General features: G+C 46.4%; 1 protein-coding gene across 1 annotated transcript; it reads left to right on the forward strand.

Moving 5' to 3' along the window:
• Positions 1-3,193: 3,193 nt before the first annotated feature.
• On the forward strand, positions 3,194-17,846 carry RSL1D1 (ribosomal L1 domain containing 1). The gene is made up of 9 exons (XM_054453341.2): positions 3,194-3,861; positions 4,851-4,990; positions 7,441-7,579; positions 8,404-8,552; positions 8,645-8,746; positions 13,230-13,323; positions 13,410-13,535; positions 15,204-15,494; positions 17,066-17,846. The coding sequence occupies exons 1-9, from the start codon at positions 3,757-3,759 to the stop codon at positions 17,390-17,392; spliced, it is 1,473 nt and encodes a 490-aa protein (XP_054309316.1). The 5' UTR covers positions 3,194-3,756; the 3' UTR covers positions 17,393-17,846.
• The last annotated feature ends 536 nt before the right edge of the window (positions 17,847-18,382 follow it).

Consider the following 18,382-nt stretch of genomic DNA (forward strand, 5'->3'; position numbering starts at 1 on the left):
AGGATGGTCTCGATCTAACCTTGTGATCTACCCGCCTCAGCCTCCCAAAGTGCTGGGATTACAGGCATAAGCCACCGCGCCCGGCCACGAAACTATAGTCTTTTTATAACCTAATCTCAGAAGTGATATAGTATCACTTCTGCCATATTCTGTTTGATAGAAGCAAGCCACTAAGTTCAGTCTACACTCAAGGGGAGGGAAACGAAGCCTCATTAGTTGAGGGGAGAGGTATCAAAGAATCCATAGACAGGACACACCTTTAAAACCACAATATCACAACCAGATTATTAACTTACCTAACACATAAATCATCACTACCTTTTCTTCTCTACTGCCAGTTCAAAAACCTTTTATCTTTACAATTGCTCCAAAGTGATTATAAACCCTCAGCTTGATAATGAATTCATTCCTTTACCTACTTTCCAAACTGCATCTCCCATTCCTCCCCTCTGCACATTCCTGCTCTAGCTATGTACTGCTTCCAAACACTTCTATACTCTTTCACCAGCATTCATACTGTGTCCTTGGCCTACAAGTATGGTTCTCAAACTTAAGTTCAGGTGAAAGGACATCTGACAGCCTCCATACTCTCAAGAATACTACAAAACATGGATCCACAAAGCCCAGGGTAACAATTCATTACGCTGTGCTAAAAGGAAATCACTCTTACTACTGGATTCTAGAATACACAAAGGGAAGCAGTTGCCAATGATTTCAGAACATTTCTTCCACAAGTTGATTAAACACAAGGCTATTACTAGAGATTAGCAGAACATCCTTTCATGGAAGGAACACCTTTTGAAAGCAATTGAGGGAAAGCCTCTTACTCTCATTCCTCCATCTCTCAAAACTTTATATAACTAGTTGCAAAAATTCTGAAACCATCCTGAAGGCGCCTAAAAAAGTTCCTAAATAAACTGTAGTGTTGTTGCATGGTGGAACACCACAGAGCCGTTTAAAAAGATGAGGCAGAGCTTTGTGTACTGACTTGGAACAATCTCCAAGGTATATTAAGAAGAAAAAGCAAGCTGCGGAACAATGGGTATACTAGGCTACTATATGTGTTTTTCTAAAAAGTAAAAATTTGACCAGGTCCAGTGGTTCATGCATGTTACCCCAGCACTTTGGGAGGCTGAGGTGGGAGGATCCCTTGAGGCCAGGAGTTCGAGACCAATCTGGGCAACATGGTGAGACCCCTCCCTGTCCTCATCTCTACCAAAAAATTGTGAAAGTTAGCAGGACGTGGTGACCTGAACCTTTAGTCCTACCTACTCGGGAAGCTGAAGCCGGAGGATCTCTTGAACCCAGGAGTTCCAAACTGCAGTAAGCTATAGTCATGCCACTACACTCCAACCTGAGTGACAGAACCACACTCCGTTTCCTACAAAAAAAAAAAAAAAAAAAAAAAAAAAAGGCTGGGCACAGTGGCTCACGCATGTAATCTCAGCACTTTGGGAGGCCAAGGTGCATCACCTCAGGTCAGGAGTTCGAGACCTGCCTGGCCAACATGGACAAACCCCGTCTCTACTAAAAACACAAAATTAATGCCAGGCGCGATGGCTCACGCCTGTAATCCCAGCACTTTGGGAGGCCGAGGCGGGCGCATCACGACGTCAGGAGATCGAGACCATCCTGGCTAACACGGTGAAACCCTGTCTCTACTAAAAATACAAAAAAAAAAAAAATTAGCCGGGCGTGGTGGCGGGCGCCTGTAGTCCCAGCTACTCTGGAGGCTAAGGCAGGAGAATGGCGTGAACCCAGGAGGCAGAGCTTGAAGTGAGCCAAGATCGCGCCACTGCACTCCAGCCTGGGCGACAGAGCGAGACTCCGGGTCAAAAAAAAAAAAAAAAATTAGCCAGGCGTGGTGGTGCATGCCCGTAATCTCAGCTACTGGGGAGGCTGAGGCAGGAGAATCGCTTGAGTTCAGGAGGCGGAGGTTGCGCTGGGTTGAGATCTCGCCATTGCACTCCAGCCTGGGCAACAAGAGCAAAACTCCGTCTCAAAAAAAAAAAAAAAAAAAAGTAGCCGGACATGGTGGCGTCCGCCTGTAGTTCCAGCTACTCGGGAGGCTGAGACAGGAGAATTGCTTGAACCCGAAACGGAGAGACTGCAGTGAGACAAGATCACTGCACTCCAGCCTGGGCGTCAGGGCAAGACTCCCTCTTAAAAAAAAATTGGCCGTGGTGGTTCACGCCTATAATCCTAGCACTTTGGGAGGCCGAGGCGGGTGGATCACGAAGTCCAGGAGTTCAAGACCAGCCTGGCCAGGATGGTGAAACCCCATCTCTACCAAAAAATACAAAAATTAGCCGGGCGTTGTGGCGCGTGCCTGTAATCCTAGCTACTTGGGCGGCTGAGGCAAAGAACTGCTTGAACCCGGGAAGCGGAGGATACAGTGAGCCCAGATCGTGCCACTGCACTCCAGCCTGTGCGACAGAGCGAGACTCCATTACAAAAAAAAAAAAAAGGAAAAAAGAAATTAATTAAACCCATCCAACAAGAGAAAGGAGAAGTATCTCCTAAACATGCCTAGAACATGTCTGGAAGGTTCCAGGAAACACTGGTAAGGGTACCTCTGGGGAGGCGGGTGGAGTGGGAGGAAGACATTATAAAGCAAGCCTGTCCTACCCGAGGGCCGCGTGCGGCCCTGGAGGCCAGGCTTTGAATACAGCCCAACACAAATTCGTAAACTTCCTTAAAGCATTATGAGATTTTTTTTAGATTTTTTTTTTTTTAAAGCTCATCAGCTATCATTAGTGTTAGTTTTATATGTGGGCCCAGACAATTCTTCTTCCAGTGTGGCCCACGGAAGCCAAAAGATTGGACTCCCCTGTTCTAAGGTACTCCATCTGTCAGTTACCCAGCCTCCACTCCTAACTTGTTTGTTTAAAGACAAGGTCTTGCTCTACTGCCTACGCTGGAGTGCAGTGGCGCGGATCAGAACTTACCGAACCTCGAATTCCTCAAGATCCTGCATCCTCCGCCTCTCAAGTAGCTGGGACTACTGGCGCGCTCCACCACGCCGGCTAATCTTTATAATTTTCGGAGACACGGGGTGTCGTATATGCACGGACTGGTCTCCAACTCCTGGAATCCCTCCGCCTTGGCCTCCCAAAGCGCTGGGATTCCAGGCGCCAGCCACGCGTACGACCAGCCACGCTTATTTGTATAGGATCTTACCTCCCGCCTCTCTGCGAGACCAGAAGCTCCTAAGAGACTGGCTCAGACTCATCTTTCGGTCTCTCACGCAGCTTAACGTGGCAGGTCGGGTGGCTCCGGATGGCTCCCGTGCCTTATATTTCAGGGACTCGTCACCAGCCTGGGGTTGGCGTCGCCTAAAGTCAACCGGCAGGTGGGCAGTGGAGCCAGGATTCCGCGCTCTGCCCATGCCACGCGCGGCCTTCCCGGAGGCGAGGACCGTGGAGTGTGGAGGACCCCACTGGGCCTCCTGACGGGACTGTTCTCTCGCCTCAAGGCGCTTTCTTGATTTCTATCTAGTAAGAGTGAGGGGACACCCAAGCTACTCCCCACACCTCATGGAAAGCTGGAGAAGAGCGAAAGAGCAGGTGCCTCCTCCAGGAAGGGATTCTGACAGCAGCCACCGCCCCGGAGAGCGAAACCCCACGCTCTCCCGGAAATGACGCACAGAGGCTCGGTTCCCGCCCCCTCGCTTCCGGGTCCGGGCCTCGCTAGCGCGTGCGCACCAGAAGCCAGCAGTGGGGTTCCACACGCGCCTTTTCACGAGGTGGAAACAAGATGGAGGGCTCGGCGTCTGCGTCGCTGTCTTCTGCAGCCGCTACTGCAACCTCCACCTCGACTCCAGCAGCCCCGACAGCACGGAAGCAGCTGGACAAAGAGCAGGTGAGTGGTTCCTGGAGAGGGTGGCTTGGAAGCGGGGTGGCGGTTACCTCGTGAGGCGCAGGGTGCGGGAACCCGAGTGCGTGCTCGGCGGACTTCCCCGGGGCTGTGGGACCGTCGCTGGTGGGCCGTGTGCCTCAGCTGTCTCTCCCCTTTACACACGTGGGTGGGCGCCTGCTTTCCGTGGTCCTGCGGCCTGGCGCTAGTGAATTGGGTTGCAAGTGTACTGTGGAGCTAGATGAGATCGACCTGGCGACCTGGCTTAGCTTCCCTATCATTAGCGCTTGACCGAGTCGCTTAGTTTTGCAGGTCTGTTACCGGTTATTTAAAATGGGCCCTTCCGCTCCCCGCTATCCAGGATGGGGAGAGGTAATGCGTGTAAAGCGCTTCGGCCTGGCACATGGTAAGAAGGTACTCAGTAGGCCGGGCGCGGTGGCTCACGCCTGTAATCCCAGCTCTTTGGGAGGCCGAGGCGGGTGGATCACCTGAAGTCAGGAGTTTGAGACCAGCCTGGCCAACATGGTGAAACCCCGTCTCTACTAAAAATACAAAAATTAGCTGGGCGTGGTGGCGGGTGCCTGTGATCTCAGCTACTTGGGAGGCTGAGGCAGGAGAATTGCCAGGAGTTCTCAGTAGATGCTAAATGCATTTTGCTTTGCGCTTTTCCTGGGATTACTGCTTTCATCGTTGAGGGCAGGAGGGGCACGTTTCCCTCTAGCCCAATCTCTTTAAGTAGAAGAGGCGCCCTTCTGCACACAGTACTGGAAGTGGATACTTAGGCATGTTTGATGGATTCTTAGATTTCTCTGAATATAAATTGCAGGATCCTAATAGATACGGTTATGGAGGTTACCCCTTGAAATAGAAGTTGGAAGGGAAAAAATAGAAGGTGTGGGAGGGGGCAAATGCTAAATTAGGTTGAGAACATTTCACTTACTTGTGTAAGTTATTGTGAAAACATTTCACTTATTTGTCTAATTTCCACTTTGCAGGTTAGAAAGGCAGTGGACGCTCTCCTGACACATTGCAAGTCCAGGAAAAACAATTATGGGTTGCTTTTGAATGAGAATGAAAATTTATTTTTAATGGTGGTATTATGGAAAATTCCAAGTAAAGAACTGAGGGTCAGATTGTAAGTTGTGATTTTCTACCTTTGCTGTTTTTATCTGCTTGTTCATTCTTTGTAACTCGAACAATTCCATCACAGTTACTAATGGAAACTTTGCAAACTTATAATAAAAATCTGACATGAAGTAAAACAACTATGTCCAAAAGAACCATAGAGGCTTGATGTGGTGGCTCACACCTGTAATCCCAGCACTTTGGGAGGCCGAGGTGGACGGATCACCTGAGGTCAGGAGTTCAAAACCAGCCTGGCCAACATGGTAAAACCTTGTCTCTCCAAAAATACAAAAATTAGCCAGGCATGATGATGGGTGCCTGTAATCTCAGCTACTGGGGAGGCTGAGGCAGGAGAGTCGCAGTGAGCGGAGATCTCTCCATTGCACTCCAGCCTAGGCGACAGAGCAAGACTCTGTCTCAAAAAAATAAAAAATAAAATAAAAAATAAAAGAACCATAGGAATTCAGATGTGCTAAAATTTTCTAGAAGTTTCACCAGTTTTCTTAGAGCTTGGCGGACAGCTAACGTAATCAGGTCTGTTGAATCGAAAACCTGGTGTTTGAAAGAATAAAGGTGGAATAAGTTAAACAGCTTTATTTTATTTTTTTATTAGAAACTGTTATCTTTCCATGTCAAGCAAAAATTCTTTGGGGCTACAATTTATTCCGCTGTACAGAGACTATTAAAAACTGCAGTGAACTCCTTTCTATGGAAAAGAAATCCATGGTGATTATACAAAATGCGTCTTCAGAACATAGGTTGTAAGCACAAGAAATGAGTTAAACCCTTGTATTTTATTTTCTGTAAGATGTGGCATAATTGTGTTTGCTGGTCCCCCTTGGTTTGGTCCATGTTTTTGGTTTCTATTCCTTTATGTCTCCTTTTTTTTTTTTTAAAAGACGAGATCTTGCGCTGTTGCTCAGCTGGAGTGCAATAGTGATATCTGTGTTCACTGCAACCTCGACCTCCCTGACCTGACTCAAGTGATCCTCCCAGCTCAGCCTCCCAAGTAGCTGGGACTACAGGCGCACACCACCATGCCCTGCTAATTTTGAAATCTTTTGTAGAGATGAGGTTTCACTGTGTTCTCCAGGCTGGTCTCGAGCTCAGGCTCAAGCAGTCCTCCCTCTCAGTCTCCCAAAGTGTTGGGATTACAGGCATGAGCCTCCATGCCTGGCCTGTTTCAATTCTTAAAAGTTATGTTATGCTGGGCATGGTGGCTCATCCCTGTAATCTCAGCACTTTGGGAGGTGAGGCGGCGGGTGGATCACTTGAGGCCTGGGAGTTTGAGATCAGCCTGACCAACATGGTGAAATACCATCTCTACTAAAAATACAAAAATTAGCCAGACATGATGGTGCGCGTCTGTAATCCCAGCTGTTTGGGAGGCTGAAGCAGAAGAATCATTTGAACGCAGGAGGCAGAGGTTGCAGAGACTCCAGCCTGGGCGACAGTGAGACTCCCATCTCAAAAAAAATAATAAAAGTTATATTGGCTGAGTGTGGTGCTCACACTGTAATCTCAGCAGTTTGGGAGGCTGAGGCAGGTAGATTGCTTGAGCCCACAAATTCAAGACCAGCCCAGGCTACGTGGCGAAACTCTGTCTATACGAAAAATAGAAAAATTAGCTGGGCCTACACCCAACTGGTACGTGCCTGGAGTCTCAGCTATGCTGGAGGCTATCGTGAGCTATGAGCACACCACTGCACTCCAGCCTTGGGGACTGAGCAAAACCCTGTCTCAAAAAAAGGAAAAGAAGAGTTATTATGTTTATGGAGCTAAGAGTTTTAGAGAAGGTAAAATTCTGAACCAGGCCTGTCCTGATTAAGCTAGGTTGTTACAGCGCATTAGAGTACATGTGCACATACAGCAACATATGTATAATAATTATATATGTAAGAATTTGGATGTCTTTAAGTATATTTTAATTCTTGTTATATCCCAATTGTTAATTGTGTGTATTTGTGATTTACTTGCCATTGAAAGTGAGTTTTGTTTTTTGTTTTTGTTTTTTGAGACGGAGTTTGCCTCTTGTTACCCAGGCTGGAGTCCAGTGGTGCGATCTTGGCTCACTGCAACCTCCACCTCCCGGGTTCAAGCGATTCTCCTGCCTCAGACTCTCAAGTAGCTGGGATTACAGGTGCCTACCACTATGCCTGGCTAATTTTTTATAATTTTAGTAGAAACGGGGTTTCACCACGTTGGCCAGGCTGATCTCGAACTCCTGACCTCAGTTGATCCATCCGCCTTGGCCTCCTAAAGTGTGGGATTACAGGCTTGAGCCACTGCTACCGGCCATGAAATGTATTTTTAAATGTTGTTCTCAGTGCAATATTTGCTTAACTAGCATGACTAAAGGTTATTTAAATGACACTAAGTTTATTGCATATTCTATGTGATACAAACATGCATAATGTGTGTAATAATGCTTTCCTTGGTTTCTTTTCACGTATTTTGTAGGACCTTGCCTCATAGTATTCGATCAGATTCAGAAGATATCTGTTTATTTACGAAGGATGAACCCAATTCAACTCCTGAAAAGACAGAACAGTTTTATAGAAAGCTTTTAAACAAGCATGGAATTAAAACTGTTTCTCAGGTAGGAAGGCTGGTTAATATTTTCAAGTTATTTAGAGGATTTAATTCAGTCGAAATGGTGTCACAAATACATTGCTATATTTCCTGGTATTTTTCTTCTACTTTTCTCTTTTTAATTTAATTTGTGGTGGCGTGTACATCAGTAGCTTTTATGTCTTGCAAATTGTAAAAGAGGTGGCTCGTGTCATTCCTCTGTACTTCCACAGCATCTTGTTTTTCTCTGATTCGCTGTTTTGTAGTTGGTGTACTTGTCTTTATTACCCTCTGGATCTAAGGTATCTTAAGTTTTTTTGTTTGTTTGGAGTCTCGCTCTGTCGCCCAGGCTGGAATGCAATGGCAGGACTTCGGCTCACTGCACCCTCCACCTCCCGGGTTCAAGCTATTCTCCTGCCTCAGCCTCCCGAATAGCTGGGATTACAGGCACCCACAATCATGCCCGGCTAATTTTTATATTTTTGTAGAGAGGAGGTTTCACCATGTTGGCCAGGCTGGTCTTGAATTCCTGAGCTCAGGTGATCGCCTACCTCAGCCTCCTAAAGGGCTGCTATTACAGGCGTGAGCGCATACAGTAACATATGTATAATAATATATATATGTTGCCCACTTAGATCTAAGTTGCTCTAACTGGGGTCCTTTCTCATTTGTCTCAGTGTTCCCAGCATGTAGCATAGTGCCTGGCACATTTTAGGCACTCACGTGTTCATTAAAGTATAGAGGCATGGCTCTAGGACATTTTTAAATCCAAATACAAATTGTTGCCTAAGTATTTATTCTCCTTGTTTAGATTCCTAACTTTTTGTTTTTATTCTTCTCTATACTTCCTAGATTATCTCCCTCCAAACTCTAAAGAAGGAATATAAACCCTATGAAGCCAAGCTCCGCCTTCTGAGCAGTTTTGATTTCTTCCTTACTGATGCCAGAATTAGGCGGCTCTTACCCTCACTCATTGGGAGACATTTCTATCAAAGAAAGAAGTAAGTTTCTTAGTAATGACTGGACTTTAGCAGCATGAAGTTTCTAGGTGTGTATGCATTGTGTTCTGAATGTCTGTGCGTTTATTTTATAGAGTTCCAGTATCTGTAAACCTTCTGTCCAAGAATTTATCAAAAGAGATCAATGACTGTATAGGTGGAACGGTCTTAAACATTTCTAAAAGTGGTTCTTGCAGGTAGGTAAAAGGCATTCATATGTGCCTCCTTTAATCTTGTATTAGACAATGATTTTATATATACTTTTTTGTTTTGTTTTGTTTTGTTTTTGTTTTTTGTTTTTTGAGACGGAGTCTTACTCTGTCTGCCAGGCTGGAGTGCAGTGGCGCGATCTCAGCTCACTGCAAGCTCCGCCTCCCGAGTTCACGCCATTCTCCTGCCTCAGCCTCCAGAGTAGCTGGGACTACAGGCGCCCGCCACCACGCCCGGCTAATTTCTTTTTGTATTTTTAGTAGAGACATGGTTTCACCGATTTAGCCAGGATGGTCTTGATCTCCTGACTTCGTGATCCGCCCGCCTTGGCCTCCCAAAGTGCTGGGATTACAGGCGTGAGCCACCGCGCCTGGCCTTTTTAAAAAGATTTTGTTAATGGCTCCAGATCCTTTTTTAAAGCTAAAATCTATTCCTCAGAAGTGATCAATTCTCGGGTCAGGTGCAGTGGCTTATGCCTGTAATCCCAACACTTTGGGAGGCCGAGGCAGGAGGATCGCTTGAGCCCAGGAGTTCAAGACCAGCTTGGGCAACATAGTGAGACATGCCCCCCCAGCCAATTAGAGAAAAATCAAGAACATTAGCCAGGTGTGGTGGTGCATCCCTGTGCTCCCAGCTACACAGGAGGCTGTGGCAGGAGGATCACTTGAGCCTAGGAGGTCAAGACTGCAGTGAGCCATGTTCTTGTCACTGTCCTCCATCTTGAATGACAGAGCAAGACTGTCTTTAAATGGAAAAAAAAAAAAAAGTTCAATTCTCTAGAACAATGTTGTCTGATAGAACTTTCTACTGTGATGGAAATGGTCTGTATCCGTGCTATCTCATACAGTAGGCACTACTTGTATGTAGCTATTTAGCACTTGAAATGTGGCTACTGTGTTAGAAGCTGAATTTTTAGTTAATTTAAAATAGGCACATGTGGCTAATGGCTGATGGTCACTGCATTGGACAGGGCAGCTCCAGATACTAAGAAAAGCAAGGAGAGTCAGATGAATGCTTGGAGAACATGACTAGTTCTAGGCTTTGAGCTTGTCCTTTATTGTGCCACTGCATTCAGTGGTGCAGTCACAGTTGACTGCAACCTCCAACTCCTTGGATCAAGCAATCCTCCCACCTCAGCCTCCTGAGTAGCTGGGACTACAGACACACACCACCATACCTGGCTAATTTTTCAATGTTTTGTAGAGGTGGGGTCTCACTATGTTGCCCTGTCTGGACTTGAACCCCTAGACAAAACCGGTCCTCCTGTCCTGGCCTCCAAAAGTGTTGAGATTATAGGCGTGAGCCACCACACCTGGCCTCAGATTGTCCTTTAAAAGCACCATATTACCCCTTAAAGTGAAGATCCACCTCATTCTTGGTTTAACTTCCTACTAAATGAATTCAGCACTTATCCTGTTCATCTGCCTGTTTGGTGTCTGTATTGTCATATTGGTTTAACCTTACCCAGGATACTGAGCTAGGCGGAGCCCCCACACCTAGTCTTACCTACTAGAACAGACGTTTTAGGGCAGTGATTGCTTCCAACCTCTGGCTGAGCAGAAGATGCGGTTCAGGCTATTTTATTAGGCTGAGAAGTGAGTTAAGTTTGTATTATTGGCAGTGTATCAGCTTGGGGAGGTAGGGCAGGTTTTAAATGTATTGCAGATACATTTTATGAAGTACTTCACCTGCTGACTGTGGTGTGGAGATGGGTAGCTGCCAGTAGGGCAGAGCTGTAGGCCACTGCCCTTCCACCCAGAGATTCCTCAGGAGCCATGCAGACCCAGTGGTCACACTCGGCAGAAAACAGCACAGACTTCTTGCGTCTGCTCACCAGGGAGGCCTGACCCCAGCGGAGTGTCTCCAGGTAGAGCAGAGCAGGGTACTGATGGGCAGGACAGGTGGTCTCTGGCGTTGTCTTTTGCCTGCCACTGGGAAGCCCTTCATCAGGTGTAATGAAGTAGCCGAGAAGAGTGGTCACAGGGCCTCGACCCCTACCCCTTTGGTTAAAGGCTGATGTCAAAGTAGTGGTTCATGGAAGTGGTTGGCTAGAAGTTCAGGCCTTGTTTATGGGACCCATGAGTATCTGGGAGAAGGAGATGGTACCATGAAGGCAGGTAAAGGAGCAGCAGTCTCCTGCCACTGGGGATTTTCCAAGGCAAAAGCATCAGCTTAAAGAAAGTTGCAGACAACTGAGAAAAAAAGAAATTCTTTCATTTCCTCTCTTACCTTTCCCTAGCATAAGAATTTATTTTTCTCTTCCACTTCTGTTCCTCTCCCTTCTTCCCTGCCACCATCTTTCCATCTGGGATGCTCAGGTGTGCTTGCAGGCAGGTGGTAACAGGCACAGGGAGTGGGCAGTGCCCAGTCTTCGGTTGAAGAGAGAGAGGAGCAACAGCCCGTTTCATCCTTATTCCGCAGACACTGTGCTAACAGTGAGCCTTCCTTCTGGCCCCAGCGCTGAGCCCTCCAGGCTTCCCACTGGGCTTCTGCCTGCACCCTGTTTCACCTGAAGGGATGGTCTTGCTCGTAGCTGAAAGACGCTATTCCACCAGGGACAAGAACTATTTATTCCTTTTTTTTTTTTTTTTTTTTTTTTTTTTTTGAGACGGAGTCTCGCTCTGTCGCCCAGGCTAGAGTGCACTGGCTTGATCTCGGCTCACTGCAAGTTCCGCCTTCCGGGTTCACGCCATTCTCCTGCGTCAGCCTCCCGAATAGCTAGGACTACAGGCGCCCACCACAATGCCCGGCTAATTTTTTTGTATTTTTTTAGTAGAGACGGGGTTTCACCATGTTAACCAGGATGGTCTCGGTCTCCTGACCTCGTGATCCACCCGCCTCGGCCTCCCAAAGTGCTGGGATTACAGGCGTGAGCCACCACGCCCAGCCACAGAACTATTTATTCTTGAACATGGCAGCTGGGTAGAGCAGTAGAACTATAGAGAGAGCAGGTGACCCTCCTGGAGGTAGGTCCCTTTAGAACAGCTTGAAGGCGGACTCAGCAACATGGGGTTGTCTAAGATAAAGGTAGAACCTCCTCTGGCCCTGCCTCCCAATGCGCCTAACCTCACAGTCAGGTGCTGCCAGCTCTTTAATCACCGCCTCTGCTGGGCATGGTGGCTCACGCCTGTAATCCCAGCACTTTAGGAGACCGTGGCAGGTGGATCACTTGAGGTCAGGTGTTTGAGACCAGCCTGGCCAAGACGGTGAAACCCCATCTCTACTAAAAATATGCAAATTAGGCCGGGCACAGTGGTTCACGCCTGTAATCCCAGCACTTTGGGAGGCCGAGGCAGGCAGATCACCTGAGGTCGGGAGTTTGAGACCAGCCTGACCAACATGGAAAAACCCCACCTCTACTAAAAAAAAAATACAAAAAATTAGCCGGGCGTGGTGGCGCATGCCTGTAATCCCAGCTACTCGGGAGGCTGAGGCAGGAGAATCGCTTGAACCCAGGAGGTGGGGGTTGCAGTGAGCCAAGATCACGCCATTGCACTCCAGCCTGGTCAACAAGAGTGAAACTGCGTCTCAAAAAAAAAAAAAAAAATTAGCTGGGCATGGTGGCATGCGCCTGTAATCTCAGCTACTAGGGAAGCTGAGGCAGGAGAATTGCTTGAACCCAGGAGGCGAAGGTGGCAGTGGGCCGAGATCACGTCACTGCACTTCAGCCTGGGTGACAGAGCAAACTCCATCTCAAAAAAAAAAAAAAAAGAAAATCACCCCTTCATGATGTGACATTTTACTTTAGGTAGAAGGAATTTTTAGTACATGAAAGATGATAATCTTCCTTTAAAACATATTTAGGCCAGGCGTGGTGGCTCATGCCTGTAATCCCAGCACTTTGGGAGGTTGAGGCAGGAGGATCACTTGAGCCCAGGAGTTCCAGACCAGCCTGGTGGATCACTTGAGCTCAGGAGTGAGAACCCATCTCTACAAAAAATACAAAAATCAGCTGGGTGACCTGTAGTCCCAGCTACTCCGGAGGCTGAGTTGGAAGGATTGCTTAAGCCCAGTACATTGATTGTGCCAGTGCATTTCAGCCTGGGTGACAGGAAAACCCTGTCTCAAAAATGAAATAAAATATATTTAGAACCTAAAGATTTTAATGGGTTTTTTTTGTTTGTTTTTTTGTTTTGTTTTGTTTTTCAAACTGTGTTTTTCCCTGTTACCCAGGCTGGAGTGCAGTCGCCAGATCTGGGCTCACTATAGCCTTGAGCTTCTGGGCTCAGGTGATTTTTCTGTCTCAGCCTCCTGAGTAACTGGGATTACAGGCATGTACCACCATGCCTAGTTAATTTTTGTTAGTGTGGTAGAGACAGGATTTTGCCATGTTGCCCAGCATTAATGTTTCTGCCTTTTTAAAAGAAAAAAAAACTTGAGGATTATGTATTTATATTTCTCATATACCTGCCTGGTTTATTTTGAAAAATGGTTTTTTAAAATCTTGGCTAATACTATATTAAATTTCAGTGCTATACGTATCGGTCACGTTGGAATGCAAATTGAGCGCATCATTGAAAACATTGTTGCTGTCACCAAAGGACTTTCAGAAAAATTGCCAGAGGTACAGTATTGCAGGTGCATCAATTGATTGTTCATTTAAAAGAAACAAAGTATATGTAGACAATGTTACTCTTTTCTTTGTTTCAGAAGTGGGAGAGTGTGAAACTCCTGTTTGTGAAAACTGAGAAATCGGCTGCCCTTCCCATCTTTTCCTCGTTTGTCAGCAATTGGGATGAAGCCACCAAAAGATCTTTGCTTAATAAGAAGAAAAAAGTTAGTAGAATTTTAAATACTCACAGAATGAATAATGAAGGGTGTAAATTCAGTCGCTAGGAGAGAGAAGTAGACCATCATCCCTGCCCGACTTTTCAGTTATCTTCTGGTTTTCTGGTGGTTGTGCTTTTGTCACTTTACATGAGGTAGTTGATATTAGTATCAGTAATGCGCGTTAAGATAGAAATATCTTGTATTTATTGATAAATTAGATTTTTTTTTTAATTTTTGTTAGATCCAGTGCTTGCTGGGTTTTTTTAGAGAGACAGGGTCTCACTCTGTCCCCCAGGCTGGAGCACAGTGACGTGATCAAGGCTCACGGCAGCCTTGACCTCCTGAGCTCAAGCAGTCCTGTTTCAGCCTCCCAAGTAGCTGGGACTACAGGCATGCTCCACCACGCCCAGCTAATTAAAAACATTTTTTTTTTGTACACAGATGGTCTCCCTGTTTCCCAGGCTGATCTTGAATTCTTGAGCTCAGGCGATCCACGTGCCTTGGCCTCCCAAAGTGCTGGGATTACAGGCATGAGCTACTATGCCTGGCCTGGATTAACTGGCTTTTGAGGGGGCCTGAGTTAAGTTCCTACCACATATTTCCAGTCATAGAAACATCACCATACTTCTAAATAAAGACCAAAACACTTAAAATATTAAACATTGAAATGTGAGCTATCTATACATTTGAAACAGTAATAAAAGGAATTGACATAATTATTTACCCAGTTATTCCCATCCAGGGTTGTAGGTGGCTGGAGTTTAATCCTGATAGCTCAGGGAAAAGGGTGACAGGCAAGAGCCAACCCTAGAAAAGGCGCTTTTTCATCACAGGACAAACTCATACACCTACATTCGTTGGGACTGGAACTAGGATAATTTCACCTAATGTGCACGTATTTGGATGTCAGAGGTTATGCTCACAGATACCTCCTGAGCTTGGTTTGTAGCTTTTCAGTATTACTCGTACTCTAGCAAAAGAAGCTTTCGGAAGGAAAGAAAATTTAATTTTTTGCTATTTGTTAGACTGATCTCCTAGTGTTTCTCTCTTTAACCATGTTAATTGTGTGCAATGAATTTTTAATTTTGTTTTTGAGACAGAGTTTAGCTCTGTCGCCCAGGCTGAAGTGCAGTGGCATGATCTCAGCTCATTACAACCCCTGCCTTCCAGGTTCAAATGATTCTGTGCCTCACCCTCCTGAGTAGTTGGGACTACAGGCACGTATCACCATGCCCAGCTAATTTTTGTGGTTTTAATAGAGATGGGGTTTCACCATGTTTACCAGGCTGATCTCGAAGTCCTGACCTCAAGTGATCCTCCTGCCTCAGCCTCCCTGAGTGCTGTGATTACAGGCGTGAGCCACTGCGCCCAGCTGAGGATTATTCTTTACACTCTCTAAACCATAGTGTGTTTCACAAAAGTCTCTTAACTGTATACTTTAGATAGTCAGATTCTGAAATGCCAGTATATAATTTACTTTATAAAATGCATGTTTGGCTATGAGTCAAAAACTGCAGTTGAGGTTCCAGTGCTGCTTAGGGAGTTTGTTCTCTGTATAGATCGAGGTCCATTTAGGGGCTTATGGATAATCAAAACTGCAAGTGGTACATCTATGCCATTTGTTAACCAAGAGAACTGTTCCTGCTAAAATGTTTGTATGGTGTTTTTTGGTAGGAGGCAAGGAGAAAACGAAGAGAAAGAAATTTTGAAAAACAAAAGGAGAGGAAAAAGAAGAGGCAGCAGGCTAGGAAGACCGCCTCAGTTCTTAGTAAAGATGATGTGGCACCTGAAAGTGGTGATACTACAGTGAAGAAACCTGAATCAAAGAAAGAACAGTCCCCAGAGCATGGGAAGAAAAAGCGTGGCAGAGGAAAAGCCCAAGTTAAAGCAACAAATGAATCCGAAGACGAAATTCCACAGCTGGTACCAATAGGAAAGAAGACTCCAGCTAATGAAAATGTAGAGGTATTGTTTTAATATTTACTGTTCATAATGGATTGGTTCAGTGGCTACTGTGTCAGGCAGGTACTGTGCTGAGCAATAAATGATGAAAAATACTAGAGTGAACCCAAAGAACTATGAAGGTGGTTATCAATGATTTATTGTACTTTTTTTTTTTTTTTTTGAGATGGGATCTTGCTATATTGCCCAGACTGGTCTTACACTCCTGGGGTCAAAACAGTCTTCCCACCTTGGCCTCCCAAAGTGCTGGGATTACAAGTGTGAGCCACCACACCTAGCCCCAACCAGTTGGCTTTTTTTTTTTGCTTTGCTTTTTTTTTGAAGATGGAGTCTCACTCTGTCACCCAGGCTAGAGTGCAGTGGCGTGATCTCAGCTCACTGCAACCTCCGCCTCCCTGGTTCAGGCAATTCTCCTTCCTCAGCCTCCCGAGTAGCTGGGATTACAGGCATGCACCACCATGCCCAGCTAATTTTTGTGTTTTTAGTAGAGACGAGGTTTTGCCATGTTGGCCAGGCTGGTCTCGAACTCCTGGCCTCAGGTGATCCGCCCGCCTTGTCCTCCCAAAGTGCTGGGATTACAGGCATGAACCACCGCACTCAGCCACCAGTTGGCTTTTACACAGAGAATCTGGGAACCCCTGCCCTGCACCATGTGCCAGGGATGTGCAGCTACAGTTGGAAGACTCAGGATTTGCTCCCATGTGTCTCTGCTGTGCTCCTCATGGTGCTTCCAGGGGTCCCTCCCCTCAGTCATAGGGAAAGGTGGTTTTCCTCTGATTGGACCAGGAAGACCTCTGGGTCTTCACAATTCTTTTTTTTTTTTTTTTTTTTTTGAGACAAGGTCTCACTTTGTTGCCCAGGATGGAGTGCAGTGGCACGATCTCAGCTCACAGCAACCTGCACCTTTCGTGTCCAAGCACTTCTCGTGCCTCAGCCTCCTGAGTAGCTGGGATTACAGATATGTGCCACCATGGCTGGCTAATTTTTGTATTTTTAGTAGAGATGGGGTTTCGCCATGTTGGCCAGGCTACTCTTGAACTCCTGGCCTCAAGTGAGCCACCTGCCTCAGCCTCCCATAGTGCTGGGATTACAGGCATGAACTACCTCACCTATTCCTCATTCTTGATAGTGGAATACAGCTTACTTCTGTCATCATGCTGAGGTGTACCTTTTGGAGGTTAACTAATAAAAACAGTAACTTGGCCATGCGCTGAAAAACAGTAACTTGGCCGGGCACAGTGGCTCAGGCCTGTAATCCTAGCACTTTGGGAGGCCAAGGCAGGTGGATCACCTGAGGTCAGGAGTTCGAGACCTGCCTGGCTAACGTGGTGAAACCCTGTTTCTACTAAAAATACAAAAAATGAGCCGGGCGTGGTGGCACGCGCCTATAATCCCAGCTACTCGGGAGGCGGAGGTTGCAGTGAACTGAGATTGTGCCATTGCACTCTAGCACGGGCAGCAAGAGCGAAACTCCGTCTCAAAAATAAATAAATACAAATAAAAACAGTAACTCCTGGAGTTAGAGTGTCAGGTTTTGTGGCTTTTTCTATATTAAACTTTCTTTTTTTTCTTAGATTCAAAAACATGCCACAGGAAAGAAGTCTCCAACAAAGAGTCCTAATCCCAGCACACCTCGTGGGAAGAAAAGAAAGGCCTTGCCAGCATCTGAGACCCCAAAAGCTGCAGAGTCTGAGACCCCAGGGAAAGGCCCAGGGAAGAAGCCAAAAATCAAAGAAGAGGCAGTGAAGGAAAAAAATCCTTCGGTGGGGAAAAAAGATGCGAGACAGACTCCAAAAAAGCCAGAGGCCAAGTTCTTCACCACTCCTAGTAAATCTGCGAGAAAAGCTTCCCACACTCCCAAAAAATGTTCCAAAAAACCCATAGTACCCCAGTCGACCTAAAGTCAGTGATTCAACTGGAAGGAAACCTCAGTGCTGCCTCCAGAGCTTTTTGGAAATATTCAGATCCTGACCGCCTTTGTAACCTTCTCTAAGCGTCAGGCCTGGACTTAAAAGATTTGTTAAAACCTCCATAAGTAGTCCAGGCGCGGTGGCTCACGCTTGTAATCCCAGCACTTCGGGAGGCCGAGGCAGGCGGATCACAAGGTCAAGAGATCGAGACCATCCTGGCCAACATGGTGAAACCCTGTCTGTACCAAAAATACAAAAATTAATTGGGCGTAGTGGCGGGCACCTGTAATCCCAGCTACTAGGGAGGCTGAGGCAGGAGAATTGCTTGAGCCTGGGAGGTGGAGGTTGCAGTGAGCGGAGATTGAGCCACTGCACTCCAGCCTGATGACAGAGCAAGACTCTGTCTCATAAATAAAAATAATAAAACCTCCTTAAGTAATTCTGACATATGTTCCTGGGTATAATCTCTTTCTACATTGTCCTGTGGATTTGCTAATGTAACAGAGGAGAAAATGGAGTGCTTCTCTGTGGTGGTCAGCACTTGGGGAAGCCACATTGTCCTTCTGTGGATTTGCTAATGTAACAGAGGAGAAAATGGAGTGCTTCTCTGTGGTGGTCAGCACTTGGGGAAGCCACATTGTCCTTCTGTGGATTTGCTAATGTAACAGAGGAGAAAATGGAGTGCTTCTCTGTGGTGGTCAGCACTTGGGGAGGCCAAGGTGGGAGGATGGCGTGAGCCCAGGAGTTTGAGACCAGCCTGGGCAACTTGGTGAAACCCCATCTCTACAAAAGAAAAAAAAAATGAGTGTGGCATGGTGGCATGCACCTGTGCTCCCAGCTCCTCACGAGGCTGAGGTGGAAGGATCAAGTGAGCTCAAGAGGTTGAGGCTGCAGTGAGCCACGATCACCCCACTGTGCTGTAGCCTGGGTGACAGTGTGAGATTCTGTCTCAGAAAAAACAAAGTATAACATTGCTTTGCT

The sequence above is a fragment of the Pongo pygmaeus genome, chromosome 18 (assembly GCF_028885625.2).
Source record: "Pongo pygmaeus isolate AG05252 chromosome 18, NHGRI_mPonPyg2-v2.0_pri, whole genome shotgun sequence".
Classification (NCBI taxonomy): Eukaryota; Metazoa; Chordata; class Mammalia; order Primates; family Hominidae; genus Pongo; species Pongo pygmaeus.

Excerpts from the sequence above, each read along its gene's own strand:
- RSL1D1 (XM_054453341.2), top strand. The coding sequence starts at position 3,757 with ATGGAGGGCTCGGCGTCTGCGTCGCTGTCTTCTGCAGCCGCTACTGCA. Across the intron at positions 4,991-7,440 it reads AAAGAACTGAGGGTCAGATT|GACCTTGCCTCATAGTATTC; the intron begins GTAAGTTGTGAT and ends CGTATTTTGTAG. Across the intron at positions 8,553-8,644 it reads CATTTCTATCAAAGAAAGAA|AGTTCCAGTATCTGTAAACC; the intron begins GTAAGTTTCTTA and ends TTTATTTTATAG.